Below are 14,863 nucleotides of genomic sequence, written 5' to 3'. Positions count from 1 at the left end.
TTTATAGCTACAGCTTTCTTTTTTCCTTCTCATTGAAGTCAGTTTATTTATTTTTCTTAATGCAATTGTGTTATAAAAATTACAATTAGAAAAAACAGATTTGGGAACAAGCATCCCTGCCTCTTGGCAGTTTTTTCTCTCAAGTTTTGTTGACATTTGCTATTTCAATGTGTTCCTTTTTTTCATTGTGATAAAATATACATAACATTTACCATTTTAATCATTTTGAAGCATATAAATCAGTGGCATTAAGAATAGAATATTGTGTGATTATCACCAATATCTATTTCTAGAACTTTTTCATCATTCCAATGAGTAACTCCATACCAGTTAAACATTTACTTTCTATTCCTCCTTTTTCCCTCATGCCCTAGTAAGCTCTGTTTTGAGTCTATGAATTCTAGGCCTATTCTAGCTGTCTCCTGTAAGTGGAATCATGCAACAGTAAATATTTTGTGTCTGGCTTGTGTTTTCAAGGTTCATGTATGTTGTAGCATATAATAGAGTTTCATTCCTTTTCATGGCTGAATAATTTTCCGTTGTATGTATAAACTACATTTTTTCTTTTCATCTGTTGATGGACACTTAATAGCTTTCTATGTTTTAAAAATGAAGTTGAAAAAGTTTTAATCACAGTATTTTCTTAGTTGAAACATTAGTCGTGTTTTTTGGTGTGTTTTGGTGTTGAAATAGCATTTTTGATATGGATTGAGTTTTATTCACTGTTCTCATTTGCATGTGGATAATAATTACAGCAGTGACACATTGGGAATGGAAAGTAGAAGGAATAACTTTCCTTTTCTAGTGAAGGCAGCATATTTTAAAAATATTTTCTTAATACTGATTTTGAGCAACTTTCATGTGACATTGGAAGACCTAATCTTGTTTTTATCCCACACCAGTTTTGTGGTTTCAGTTGTCTAAATTCATTGTCCGTTGAAGTATATTCTTCCTAAGGTGTTTTTTTTTTAATTATAAAAATAACCTGGTAATAACAGATGGCTTCTTAAAACAAATTCTCTTTTATAAATGCTCAAGGGTAGTATGCAATATTTTAATTAAAATTTGAGATGCTAGGAAAATCACCTCCCAACATTTTACAGAAAAATTTGAAAAATACCTTTGGATGTTTTAGAGCAAATTTGTGAATAATCTTGAATAATTATTATAAAGAAGAAGAGAATTAATCAAGGGCAATCTATTTTCTGTTATATTTGTTTACTTCAGTCCATTTGTACTCCTGATTACTGTCACATGTGAAAATGAACCATGGCTTCATGGGTGGATGGAGTAGCTTCTTTTTAGGTGATGGAGTGACCAGCAGCATGCTTTTCATTAAACACTTTCCTTCAGGGTTGACTGCTGAGTGCCTTTTATATATTATTGTTCTTCCTGAGTTAGAGAGAGGTCTTCTATTACTATTTATCTGATTTTTACCTTTCATGGGTAGCCAGATATTGAACTGATGTTGATAAAAATTCAGAACTTCTCTTTTAAAAAAATTTTCTTTCTTTATTTTGAAAGAGAGAGACAGACACATACACACATGCAAGTGGGTGAAGGGCTGAGAGAGAGGGAGAGAGAATCCTAAGCAGGCTCAGAGCTATTGGCTTGGAGCCTGATGTGGGGCTTGAACTCACAAACTGTGAGATCATGACCTGAGGGAAAACCAAGAGTTGGACGCTTTAACCGACTGAGCCACCCAGGCGCCCCAAAATTCAGAACTTCTTAAATGATAAACTTGGGTTCTATATCTTAGGTTACTAAGACCATTTACTTGAGTGAAGAGTGAGAGTTAGGATTGCACCTGACATGGGTGCCAGGTTCAAGTAGAAATAAAGGGCAGGTTGAATGAAAATGGAGAGGTGTGGTTGGAGGTAAAATTCCCCAAGGTTAATAATCTCCATTACCTAGGAAGGCCTTCAGGCAGCAGTTTTCCAGTATCCAGCCAAGGTAAGTATTGATATTCATCTAGTCAACATCAACCAGATAGGTATTCTTACCTGGTGATGAGTAGTTATCATTTCACAGTGTTCTTTGGTAAGGTGGGAAGTAATATGGAGATAATTTTGAGATGTTTGTAGATCCTTTAGGTGTTGATTTTTGCTGGGATAAGAATAATGGGGGTAGATTATTTACTTGATATAGGAGGAGATGGATTATAATTTAGTGTTTCCTACCCTAGCATTGGTTCTGGTAGAGGTGTCTTCTAGTGGGTTTCTGCTCTGGCAAGTTGTTTTTCTGTGTCCACCTTTTTGTCTCTCCAGTTTTGGAGACACTGGTTTTTCTTGTAACCTCATTTCTGTAAGAAGAGTTACTGATTTTTCAGTTAAGCTTTTTCCTTTCTTGTTAGTATGGAGTGGTGACTTCTTTAAAAAATTTTTAAAAATTCTTTATTTTTGAGATTGAGACAGAGTGTGAGCAGGGAAGGGGCACAGAGAGAGGGAGACACAGAATCCGAAGCAGGCTCCAGGCTCCAAGCTGTCATCACAGAGCCCAATGCGGGGCTCAAATTCACGAACCATGAGATCGTGACCTGAGATGAAGTTGGATGCTCAACCGACTAAGCCACCCAGGTGCCCCTGGAGTGGTGACTTCTAAATTCCTTACCTGCTGGACTAGAAACTGCAGGTTAATTTTTTTTAAAGGCATTACTATTACTGGATGATGATTTTGATCTTGTTTATACTCAGTCATATGCTTTAATATGGTAGATTAGTGAAAAGTCCAGCGTCTTTAACTTAAATAATCTAGAATAGTCCCTATACTGGGGCTTGGTTCTTACTCCATAGTACCACCTTTTCCATGTCTCATCTGAAAGCCAGTGTTCTTATCAAGATCTCTCCATTTTGGTAGGGCCAGAGCTTTAATATTTCTAGCACTCTCTTTCTGAATAGAGAATTCTGTTTTTAGACGAGTTGTATACAACTTCTGTAGTTATTAGATAGAGGACTAATTGTATGAAATTTAGGGAATCGTGACAGGGCTATTCATATAGGTTGATGCCCTCTCAATGTTTTCCTATGGACAGTGGACAAGATGATTGCAGCATTGAGAGATCTGAACAACATTAACATAACTGGGAAATATATTGGGTAAAATGATTGACTCTCCGGTGATTGGATGGTCTGGAACCTTAGGATACTTACGGTTGGGAAAATGATGATTAGTTCAAATAAGTACTGATGGAAATGCAGTCTTGCCTATCATGTCCAGTGATGATGTTTAAAACAGAACATCAGTTTCTGCAGTGAGACTAAATGACAGTAATTATCCCCTGAGGCACTCTTTTTTGATAAGTTTCTGAGGCTCTCCTGCTGCTGATGTCTCTTGAAGCCCTTGTTGCTTCTACTTCTATGGAAAGTCACTTGTTTTTATATAAAACCAAAAGACACTTGATAAGTCAAAATACCAGGTGATCAGCTTCAAACTCTTTTGCAGGCTGCAGCAGTGTGACTTACGTGTGTTGACATGAGATTCTACCAACCTGTTCATACAAACTAATGTCTACATTCCTACCAGAGACCTCATTCACTCCTTCTGTATAGACTCCTCTGTATTTTTTCAGTGGTCCTGGTTGGTGCACTAAGTGTTGAGGCCTCTTTACTTCCTAGGATCTGAACAAATTAACAAGAGAAGGTAATAGGGACAGAGGAAAAATATCAAGTCAACTTTATTACTCAGAAAGGCTAGATTGGAGAATATTGCTTAAAATGGAGCAGAATGGGCTTGTTAACTCTGGAGGTTGGCCAGCAGACCCACTCATCATCAACTCAGCCACACCAGCAGAGTGGCCTTGCAAATATAGAAGTGCATGCTTGTTTGCTGTGGGCAGTTTGTTTCCAGGGGGAAGAAGGATAGAGATGAGCTGAACATATTCAGTGTATTAAACAGAAACTAGTCAGTGGAGAGATAAGGAATTAGACTAATTGAACTTTCTCCAGAAGAAGGAAGCATTACTCTTCTAAGCCTATCTGTATTTTCTTGATTTATCCATTTTAGACCATCTAGGCAGATTCCTTGCTATGGAAGATGAGAATTTAGCTTACTTATCCTTTCCGGTCTCCTATTCACTCATCCTCCCAACATAATTCTTCCATAATTTTGATTAAGTATTTGGTATTTACATTTTATAATTACATACCTGCCTTTTTTCTCTATAGAATTTTGTGGTTCTTGAAATTAATCTTCTCATCCCATTTAGTTTACTGACTTTTTATGATTTTTTAAATGTTTTTATTTTATTTTTGAGAGAGAGAGAGAGACAGAGAGACACAGAGCACGAGTGGGGGAGGGGCAGACAATCCAAAGCAGGCTCCAGGCTCCGAACTGTCAGCCCAATGTGGGGCTCAGACTCACAAACTGAGATCAAGACCTGAGCCGAAGTCAGACACTCAACTGACTGAGCCACCCAGGCACCCCATTTACTGAGTTTTATAGTCTTATCGTGAATGGAGTCAAAAGCTTTTCCACAGTTGCATTAGTATATCTATATGTAGATACTTAGTTAATATATATCTTCATATAGCAGATTTGCCTGGCATAGTCTGTAGGGTTCACATTGGACTTCTTGTATACAAGTGCTCTTGCGTTAGTGGTCATCAAAGTATCTTAACCTTCACCATTATCCTTCAGGTTTTCCTGATCTTGTGGTTGTATTAGATATCCTGTTACCTAGATGTTATATCTTCTTTCTCTTGGTGTATTCTTGTTTTGTAGAGCACAGATTTTAGTAGCTTCCTGATAAAGAATATATAGGAGGTAAATCTTTTGAGAACTTGCGTGTCTGAAGATGTCTCCTTTTTATACTCATACTTAATTTATAGTCTCAATCCTGAGCATAGGATTCTAGGTTTGAAATACTTGTCCTTGAGAATTTGATGGCATTGCTCTATTGCTTTCTTTCAGTGTTGTCATTAAGAAGTTTGATGCCTTTTTAATAGCAGTCTTTTATATGAAATATGTCACTGGAAGTCTGTAGAATCTTTTTTTTTTTATACCCTTTAATTCTGACATTTTATGGAGATTTGCCTTGTCATTGGTCTGTTTTTGTCATTTGTGCTGGACATGTGAATGTGCTTTTTCAGTCCAGAAGTCCCTATCTTTTAATCCTGGAACATCTTACAGAATTCTTTATTTGAATTTCTTCATTTTCACCTTAGAAACTTTCATGTCATCCCCACATTTTCTGGAGTATGCTTTTGCTTTGAGCTATGCATGGTGTACCTCAGTCCAAAAACCCTGTGTTTTACTTACTCCAGTCTTTTGCTATTGTGAGAGAGTGGGCAAGATCAGGCTGTGCAGTCATGGGTAGGTGATCTGAGTGGTTAACCACTTCTTAAATACACTTTAAAGAATTCTGGTGTTTTTAATGCCATCCTTGCCCTCAATGCCAGACATATGTGAGCCTATGAGGAGTTTTGTAGTGATATCAAGTTGATTTTCCATCTTCCCTGCTGTTGGCTTTGGATTAGCTTTCTTAGGTGTAAGTAATGTGCCATTATACATTTGTTCTAGAAATATATGTGCCTCTTTTATGCATTATAAGATCTGGTTGTGAATGTAATGAATACTGATGAACAGAAATGGAATTTCATGATAGCTGCAACAGCAGTGATATTATAAGAAATTGTCTTTGATTTCCATTGTTTACAAAATCACATGTACTGCTAAACTATTGTGATTTTTTGTTTACATTAATAAGTGAAGTAAAGGCTAGAGTTCATTTAGAGGATAGTATGAAAATAAAAATGTACTCTTTTTTTTTCTCATCTGCTTTCCTGGAATCCCTGAAGTCTACCTGTGGACTCAATTTAGAATTCCTGGATTAACTGGATATGAGAACATAATCATGGTTTCCTATATTCATCCATTTTTCAAAGAGGCTTCTTTACATATATGTATCATCCTTTTCATTCATTCAGCGAATATTTACTCAGTATCAGCTGAGTTAAGCAGAAGACACTGGGCACCAGGGATAGTTAACAGGAAAACTTCTGTCTTTGTGGAACTTCCATTTCTAGTTGAATATGTAATTGTTTATAGTGTGGTCTAGATGAAAATAACATAATTTAACTATGTATCCCTGGAAAATAATGGAATTCGCATGTCTTTGTTATGTCATTACTTTACTTGAAACAGAACTTTAAAGTTTTTTTAAATTACTAAAGTAACATTTATTTTTAAAAAGATGTGAGAAGATTGATAGGCAGAAAAGAAAAAAAAATGCACCATTAAAACCTTGGTGTACATTTCAGTCTTTTTTTTTTTTTAACATTTTTTAAAAAAATGTTTTTATTTTTGGGAGAGAGAGAGAGTGTGTGAGCAGGGGAGGGGCAGAGAGAGAGGGAGGCAGAGGATCCAAAGTTGGATGCTTAACTGATTGAACCACCCAGGTGCCCCCACTCTCTTTTCTATACACATATACACATAGGTATATTTAAATGTGCATAATTTGTTTACAGAAATTCAATTGGATTATATTTTAAAAACATATAAAATTTTAATTTTTGTCAAGTGTTTACTTCAATTTTAATGGCTGTACAATATTCAGTTTTATGAAAACACTTATTTGTATCTTTAGGTTGTTTTCTCTATTTTACTATTTAAAAAAATCCCATTTGCTAATTGCTTGTAGCTAAAATTTACCAAAAACTTTTATTTAATTGTTCCATCAGTTTATTATGAAAAAATTTATATTAATGGAAAATTTGAAAGAATTTTACAGTGAATGCCCATATACCCACTATCTGGATTGTATAATTAACATCTTTTTTATATGTTTTAAAAGTTTTATGTTAATTCCAGTTAGTTAACATACAGCATTTTATTAGTTTCAGGTGTACAATATAGTAATTCAGCAGTTTCATACATTACCCTATGCTCATCATGACAAGTGCACTCCCTAACTCCCTAATCCCCATCACCATTTAACCCACCACCCTATAATTAACATTTTAGTATGCTTACTTTATCATATAATCTATCTAATTATCTATCCCTCTGTCATTAATTTTTTTGCAAATATTTATAAGCTGAGTTGTACATTTTTCAGTTACACAAATTTTTTTCATTTATGCTAGGTTCCCCTCCAAGGAAACTTTTCAGTACTAATTTTCACTCTTACCAGTGGTATATCATGACACTTTGAATCTTTGCTGACACTGAGTTTTATTATTTAATGTAATTTTTTAGATAATTTTTGATGTATAAGTTGTTACTAAAGGAGATTGCTTATTTTAACTCTAAAATGACTCCATTCATATGTAGTACTCATGAAACAGCATTCATTTATAGTTTGATCATCTACACTATGGCTTTTGAAAGGAAATGTATATAATTTGTTCTCTGTGATACTTGATGGTTTTAATGGGAACATTGTACCTGTTTGGTAACTAAGGTACAGTTGGAATTTCAATCAGGAAATAGTCCTTTTGTTTTCAGTTTATGCAGTACAGTGTGTAAATAAGTACTCTAAAATATTACCTACAGCATATTTAGACTTTTTATTTTTTCCCAGGGTAATGAGCCAGTGGAGGGAAATGATTCATTGGGGTCGTCAGGAGTAGAAGTAGATCTAATGAATTAAATATTCTTTCACTCATTAGACCTTTGCCTTGCTTCTTGGAACTTTGTTTTATTCCTTGTAACTGGGCTCCACCAGTGTAACAATATAATTGACTCAAGAGAAATACATATGTGATTTTGAGGTGTTAAGAAATCTGGACGCCTTAGGTGGGCATATAGTATGAGGTAGTTGAAGCAGGGAAGTAATTAGCAGATGAAAAGGCTTACACAATACTATCTTAAGTTATAGATCGCCTACATTCTACTTTATTTTAAAAGTAGTTTATAAGCAGTTAATTTAACTTTGGTATGGCTATTTAAAAAAATTATATGGAAATTCCACTAGAAATATGTTATCTTTGTTATTTTCTGAGCATTCAGCTAAATCTCTTTGTTTACAGCTGGGCTCAAAGTGCAGAGAACTCAAAGATATTCATTTCGGCCAATGTTACAAGATCTCAGATGAAGGCATGATCGTCATAGCTAAGGGCTGTCTGAAATTACAAAGAATATACATGCAGGAAAACAAATTAGTAAGTACTTGTTATAATCTTCATTTTTAAAAATTTTGTTTCTAACCTTTGATATCTTTATAACTTATACAATTTTATCTGCTTCTTTTGATGGTTTAGAGGCAAATACTACTTAAAAACAAGAATCCTCTCAAAACAATGGTTTTATAAATTGATCCTATAACTCTGTAGGTACTTGTATGTGGTACTTGTGTGTTAAAAATTCCTCATTAGCATGTGCTAATAGGTTTTTGTCTAAATTCTGGCAATTAATTAACTCAGGTAAATTGGAAAAAAATAAAATTTAGTTGCTAAACATAAGTCTGTGGTGGTTGTTCCTTTTGATTTCCTAGGGATTGGAATAATTCTAGGTAGTTAGATTTTTTTTTTTTTTATGGTTCAGAAAGATGTGTATGTGTGAACTAAAGCTTTTCACTTAGTGTGGTGAAAAATGAGATTCAGTAAACTGAGGCAGATAATCTTTTTAGTTATATAGATTTTATATTTTAATGACATACATGTGTAACTCATTCATACTTAATATATATATTTACAGCTGTTTATTTTCTTTTATTGAGATGTAATTCACCTGCCATAAAATTTACTCTTTGAAAGTATTGCGACTTAATGGTTTTTAGTATATTCACAAAGTTGTGTAGTCATCATCACTAATTCTAGAACAGTTTCATTACCCCCAAAGAAAGTCTGCTAATAAGTTGTCACTCTCCATTTCCCCCTTCCTCCAGCCCCTGGGACCTGGTAATCTACTTTATGTCTCTGTGGATTTGCCTGTTCTAGGCATTTTATACAAATGGAATCACACAGTATGTGGTATATTGTATTTGTCTTCTTGGACATAGCATAATGTTTTCAAGGTTCATTCATGTAGTAGCAAATATCAGAGCTTCAGTTTTTTTAGTGGTTGAATAATACTCCAAACCTTTACAATTTTGATTTGATGGGTGCTTAGTAAAAGTTAACAGAACAGGTTATCATTAGGGAGGTACTAGTAGATTTCTCAAGGTTGAGAAATCGTGTACTTTAAAATGTAGGCAAGGTGGTACTGAATATGTTGCATATTTTCAAAGGAGACCTGCTCTTAATTGTATTCCCCAAATAAAGGGATCTTTTTGTTGCTTCTTGGGATTAGTTTACAATATTTGATAAATGTGTCTCATAAATTAATGTAAGTTTTAAAAGGTCTCTAGAACCATCAGCACTTCAAATGAGATAATGTACTTTAAAACAAGATTCCAGTTAGAAAAATCAAAACACTATAAGTTAAAAGGAAATGCTTTTATCACCACATAGAATTATATTTTCCTCTGAAATTATATAGTAAAAATCCTCCACATTTCTCTTTACATTTATTACAAGTTTAATAATCTCTCTTAAAGCAGTATGATCTTATAGAATGAATAAGGTTTTCTGGGTCAGAGAGGGTGAATTTTTTAAACCTGGTGTACAACCACTTGTGATTCTAGGGAAATTGCTCTATGAACCTCTTCTGCAGAGAGGGTTACTAATACCTGTTTTCTTGCAGGTTGTATCTCTGAGGATTAAATGGCATAATGTCCTTACGTTGTCTAGTACAAACTCTGACCCATAAGAGACACTAAAACTAGTAATTTTTATGAAATCCTGTCTGTATTTGTTGTCTTTTGGTTTACAGTTTACATTCAAGAGAAATGAAAGGATGGTAAACCCAACTTGAGATTTTTATATTCTTCACATATTGGGAATATTTGTTGGGAGATTAATATTTGTTTCCTTGTTGAGTAAACACAGAGAAACATTTTTCTTAACACATTAACATTTTTAGTCCGTGGTTCCCCAGAGGAACTAATTGTATATGTTCTGAAGTTTCTACTTACATTCACATTTGTTTTTCCTTATTATTGTGGTTCATTAAAAAGATGATATACTTAAATGATAAGGAAATCAATTTTGTATGTCGTGCTATTCAGTAAACATTTGATTTCATTGGAAATTTGAAGTAATTTTGCTAAATCTTAAAGTTCGGTTCAATAAAGTTCCTTCAATTTAAAGTTCTAGAAAAGGAATCTTAGAATCGTTTGAGCTCTTCATACTGGACAGTTGAATTATTATCTATCCTCCCATAGGAGCTACACCTTGTTGTTTTAGAATTTATGGAACAATGAGAAATATTTGAATCCTTTCAAAGCTATAATTTTAAGTAGTTCAGGTTTTTTCACTCTGAGAACTGTTATTATTAGTCTTTTAACAAGAAATATTTTAAATGGGGTGAGTAGAAATAATAGCAGTCTGGCTAAAGGCAAATTATATTTATATACTTTTATATTTTTATGCAGTATATATTTATAAAAATATTTATACTCCATATGTAATTACAGGTAGGAAATATCACTAAACATCACTAAATAAGACAGATTTTGTAAGTTAACAACTAATAGAGATATTTAGGAGAATGCTGTGTCTGAAAGGATGCCAACAGAATTTGACCTGTGCAGATACCGATCATTAATGAAATTGTTTTGCTAATCTCTTATTAAATTGAATCATCTCAAAAGAGTATTAGAATTTTGTTTATAGTCTAAAAATAGTCATAGCATAGTGTTTCTTTAAAAGTGTAAACTTTGCTGCCTTTAAAATATCAAATTGTTTTTATATATTGGCAGTATTTGGGTATACATTTTTTTTTCATATTGTATCTTGGCCTTTAGATGGCAGCATTGTCTTTGTATATTTCAGTGACATCGCTTTTGTGTCCTTGATGTAACTATAAAGGTAGAATGCTTATACATAGTTTCTGCAGGTATTATGGTTTGTTTTCAATTTTTGTTCTTTAGGTGGTTTTAATGGGAAAATTTCTTAAAATAATTTGAAATATTAGTTATATTTAGAAGTTAAAAGATGAACTTGCTATTTTACACAAAGTAGAAAGATATTTGAACATTCTTATTTGTGGGACTGATTTAAGTAAGATAAACTTTAGGGAAGGATTCCTGTGTTTATCAGAGCGAGTTTTATTCCGGTGGAAAATGAGGACAATGACTTTACATTTTAAGACTCAGTGAGTTATGGTGAGGCAAAGAATTGAGGACTTCCATGTAAAATTTTACTCAAAAGAGATTTCTGTTTTACTTCTTTTTGAGTGATACAGATGCCATGCTCCTATATGACATGTTTTGTATTTGCTATACAACTGTGGTATAGATTTCAGAAATAGATTTGAGGAATGCAACTATAGTGAGGTTCTAGCATATTGTGTACAACTATCTCCCTTCTTCTAGTGATAGCTTTTGTATCTCTTCTGTGCAGTACTGGCTACAAAGTTATTTTTTAATCCATACTTACTTAAATGTACAGTTATTGATGATCTAGACACCTCTTTAAATGTATTCTCTCTGCTTCTTTACTCTTGTTGCTCCAGATTCCTCTTCTTTACTCTTTGGACAGAGAAGCTCTTTGGGCAGCTTCTTACTTAGTTGTGACAAGATCAGATGGATTACCTGTCAATTGTCATCCAACCTGATGCTTTAAAGTACTAAGATTTTATAATTTATTTAGAAAATAGCTTCTATGTGAAGTCTGAGGGTCAGTATATTTTATTTAGATCTATATGTGTTGTGTTTATTTGGTCTATTTTTTTAACACCTTCTATTCTATAGAGTTGGGTTGTGATCTAGTATAGGGTGTCTCAATTACCAAGAGAGTAGTAATGTATTATGAATAGATTTTAGAAAGTTTTAGGGAAGTGATAAATGTTTCCTGGTTAAAACTTGATGTCCTGAGAGTTAATTGTGAACTTTTATTTTTTTTCAATCTCCTGGTGAATTATTATTTTATTAGTTTTATAATTATATGGCATAGAGTTCTTTGACTGCTACCATAATTTTTTAATAATGTTTTTATTTTTTCATTTTATAATTTTTTGGAGGCTTACATGTATGAAGTAGGATATAAATTCACCTCTTCAGACCTCCTTCTTGTAGCCTGGAAGCATTTCAAGGGGTGATTGAGGCAAATGCCCTATTTGAGTTGAACAAAACTCAGTTCATACCTTGATCCTAAGGTTTCTCAGTCATGTGACTTGGGTTAGTTACCTTAATTTTTGTACTTTCATTTCTTTGTTTGCAGAAAGGATATAATGCTACCTCAGATGTGTTCTTATGAGTATTAAAGAGATTAAATGAGATTAAGAGGTAAAGTAGCAAATGTGTTTTATGGTCCCCAAAATAGGAAGTCTTCTGTAAAGTTTACTTTACTTCCTCTTCCTTCCAGAGTTTACTTTCTGGAATCTACCAATTTGAATTAAGACTATCATCTACTATATTCTGATTTCACACCTATTCACAGTTTAATTCCTGATTGCTGCTTGCTGTGATTTGAGGTTGTTGCAGCAGCTAAGTGAATACACTGGTAACCATGTTATCATCAACTGGAGTATGTGAGGTAAACATTTTCGTCCGAATTTAAATAGCAGTAGCTAATTCAGCATTTATATTAAGGCTTGCGTTTCCTGACTCTTTGCTTTTCAACTTAGAGTTAATATATTAAGGGATTTGGTTCCCCTTTTACCCCCAACACCCCACTACATTTCTTATATCTTATTTCTGAAATACTCCTTGTGAAACAAGTTTACTTGTAATCCCAGACTTAAATAATTTATATTTGTGAGGGATTCCCTTTTCAAAATACTCATTTCAACTTCCAGGTCTCTTACAGTAGATACTTGCCTTCATTGTCCTTTCCCCTCTTAATGGATGAGGCATTTACTTACATCCAGAGTGGTACTTACTTTCCAGTAGACATGGTGCATGAATGTGGCACTCTAAAATAGGTGACCTAAAGATACTGGGCTTTATCTTATTATTGAATGCTACATTTCAGGATTTTGCTGTCACTTGTTAAATTTAAAAATATTTGATAGTTAGGTTTTTCTTTTTGTATTTATAATGTGCCAGGCAGTGTGCAGTTTTACATAAGTAGTCCTCAAAACCATCATATGAGGTAGTTTATTTTTATTCTATTTTACAGATGAGGAAATTGAGACCTAGAGAGGTTAAGTAACGACAAACAGGTGTCAGGGTTAAGATTCTAACCCAGATCTGTTAGAATCCCAAACCTTTGTCCTCAAGCCCTTTCATGGACACATCACAGATGGAGCTAATAATCTATTTGCCTTTTAACCATACAGTAATTTCTAAAAGACATTTTCCCCCTTTAAAACACTTGCTGACAGGTACTTTGAGACATCAAAGAAAGAAATTATTATCATGAGCAGAAGATCTTTTTGCTAGGATGATAACTGATTTCAGGGGAAGTACCAATGGAGACATATTGAAATCTTTTCTAGAAAATGAGTAAACTTATCAAAGAAGAAAGGCGTTTCAAGATGGCATTTAATTTTCATCTTAATCCTGTATGAATATGATCATAGTTAACTTTAATAGAATTGCACTATTTATGCAAAAATTTTTTACTTGCAAAAGCATAGTAGTTTATTTTAGTTTTTTTGTGAAATTTGGATTCAGAAGCTAAATACCATTTTATTTTTGTCCAGTAGATTTAATAGAATTTGAATAAGTCAATGAACTGATTACCTTCTATTCTGTTCCTTAATATTGTTTCAGATGTTCATTCGGTTCATTTAATATTTGACTAGCGTGTGCCAGGCTCTGTGAGAAGTATTGAGAAATTAAGGTTTATTGCTAAAGGGAGGAGATTCCTGTCTAGTTATAAGTGCTGTGGAAATACCAATGACAAAAGTAGTTTGTAAATTGTACTATAAGTAGTAGGTGACAGTTGAGCTGAGTCTTGAATGAGATATAGTGCTGTGATATTATGATGCAGGTAACCATTTTTGTTGGGGTATTTGCATTTGTGAGAGACAGCACTAACAAAGACAAGGCACTGGGAAAATATGTGGAATGTTTAATATGTGGTGGGTGTTAAAGTAAGATTAGTTTTACAGGCAGGGTGGTGGGTGAAGTGTTGATATTTGGGTTTGTAAAGGAGGATAGGGATCAGGATGAGACTTCTGAACATTATGCTAAAGGAATTTGTATGTCTCGAGGTAATAGGGACTATAGCATGGGGTTTCAGCAAATGTGAAATGCGATCAGGTTTTGAGGTCTTGTATTATTTTTTTATTTTGAGAAACTGAAAAATATAGAATAATAAAAAGTAATAACATCTATATGCCCATCATCTAGACATTGACAGTTGCTAAACATTTTGTTCAATTTGCTTCTTTTTTGAGTTAATAAAATAAATAAACTTTGAGCCTCTGTTGTCTTGTACCCCATGTCATTCCCACTGTCTCCTAGAGACAACTACTATGATGACCTAAAATGCTTTAAAAAAAAAAAAAACTTTAATAGACATAATTGGTACCATGAATGATATAGTATTGTTTAGTTTGTAGTCACATATAGTTTATATCTGATATTGTATTGTTAAATATCTGTTCTTACAAATTATCAGCCAACAATTTGCATTTTTACTTTTAAACTTACTTATTTTTTAGTTTTTTAAAATATAATGTATTGTTAATTTAGCTAACATACATTTTATATAGTGTGGCATTTTTACTTTTTTAAGTTGTTTTTGAGATCTAGTGATAATATGTAATTCATTCTTTGTAACTCTTAGTGTTCTATATAGATATGTATATCCTGTTTATCCATTCCTTACTGAAGGACTCTTGTATTGCTTCCAGTGTTTTACTGTTACAGGTATTGCTGCAGTAAAATCCTTATGTAAGTCTCCTGCGCTTATGTATAAGAATTTCTCTAGGG

General features: G+C 33.4%; 1 protein-coding gene across 1 annotated transcript in view; it reads left to right on the top strand.

Moving 5' to 3' along the window:
- Positions 1-14,863, top strand: part of FBXL17 (F-box and leucine rich repeat protein 17) — a 495,516-nt gene that overhangs the window by 37,503 nt on the left and 443,150 nt on the right. Inside the window, exon 4 of the mRNA XM_047090120.1 lies at positions 7,968-8,099. Within this exon, the coding sequence (XP_046946076.1) occupies positions 7,968-8,099 (132 nt within the window). The remainder of the gene's footprint in view (positions 1-7,967; positions 8,100-14,863) is intronic.

This window comes from Lynx rufus, unplaced genomic scaffold (genome assembly GCF_022079265.1).
Source record: "Lynx rufus isolate CCGP_SWC_20201006 ecotype Redwood Valley unplaced genomic scaffold, mLynRuf1.p SCAF_1, whole genome shotgun sequence".
NCBI lineage: Eukaryota > Metazoa > Chordata > Mammalia > Carnivora > Felidae > Lynx > Lynx rufus.
Note: the sequence above shows the minus strand (reverse complement) of the source record. Positions and strands in the feature narration are given on the sequence as shown.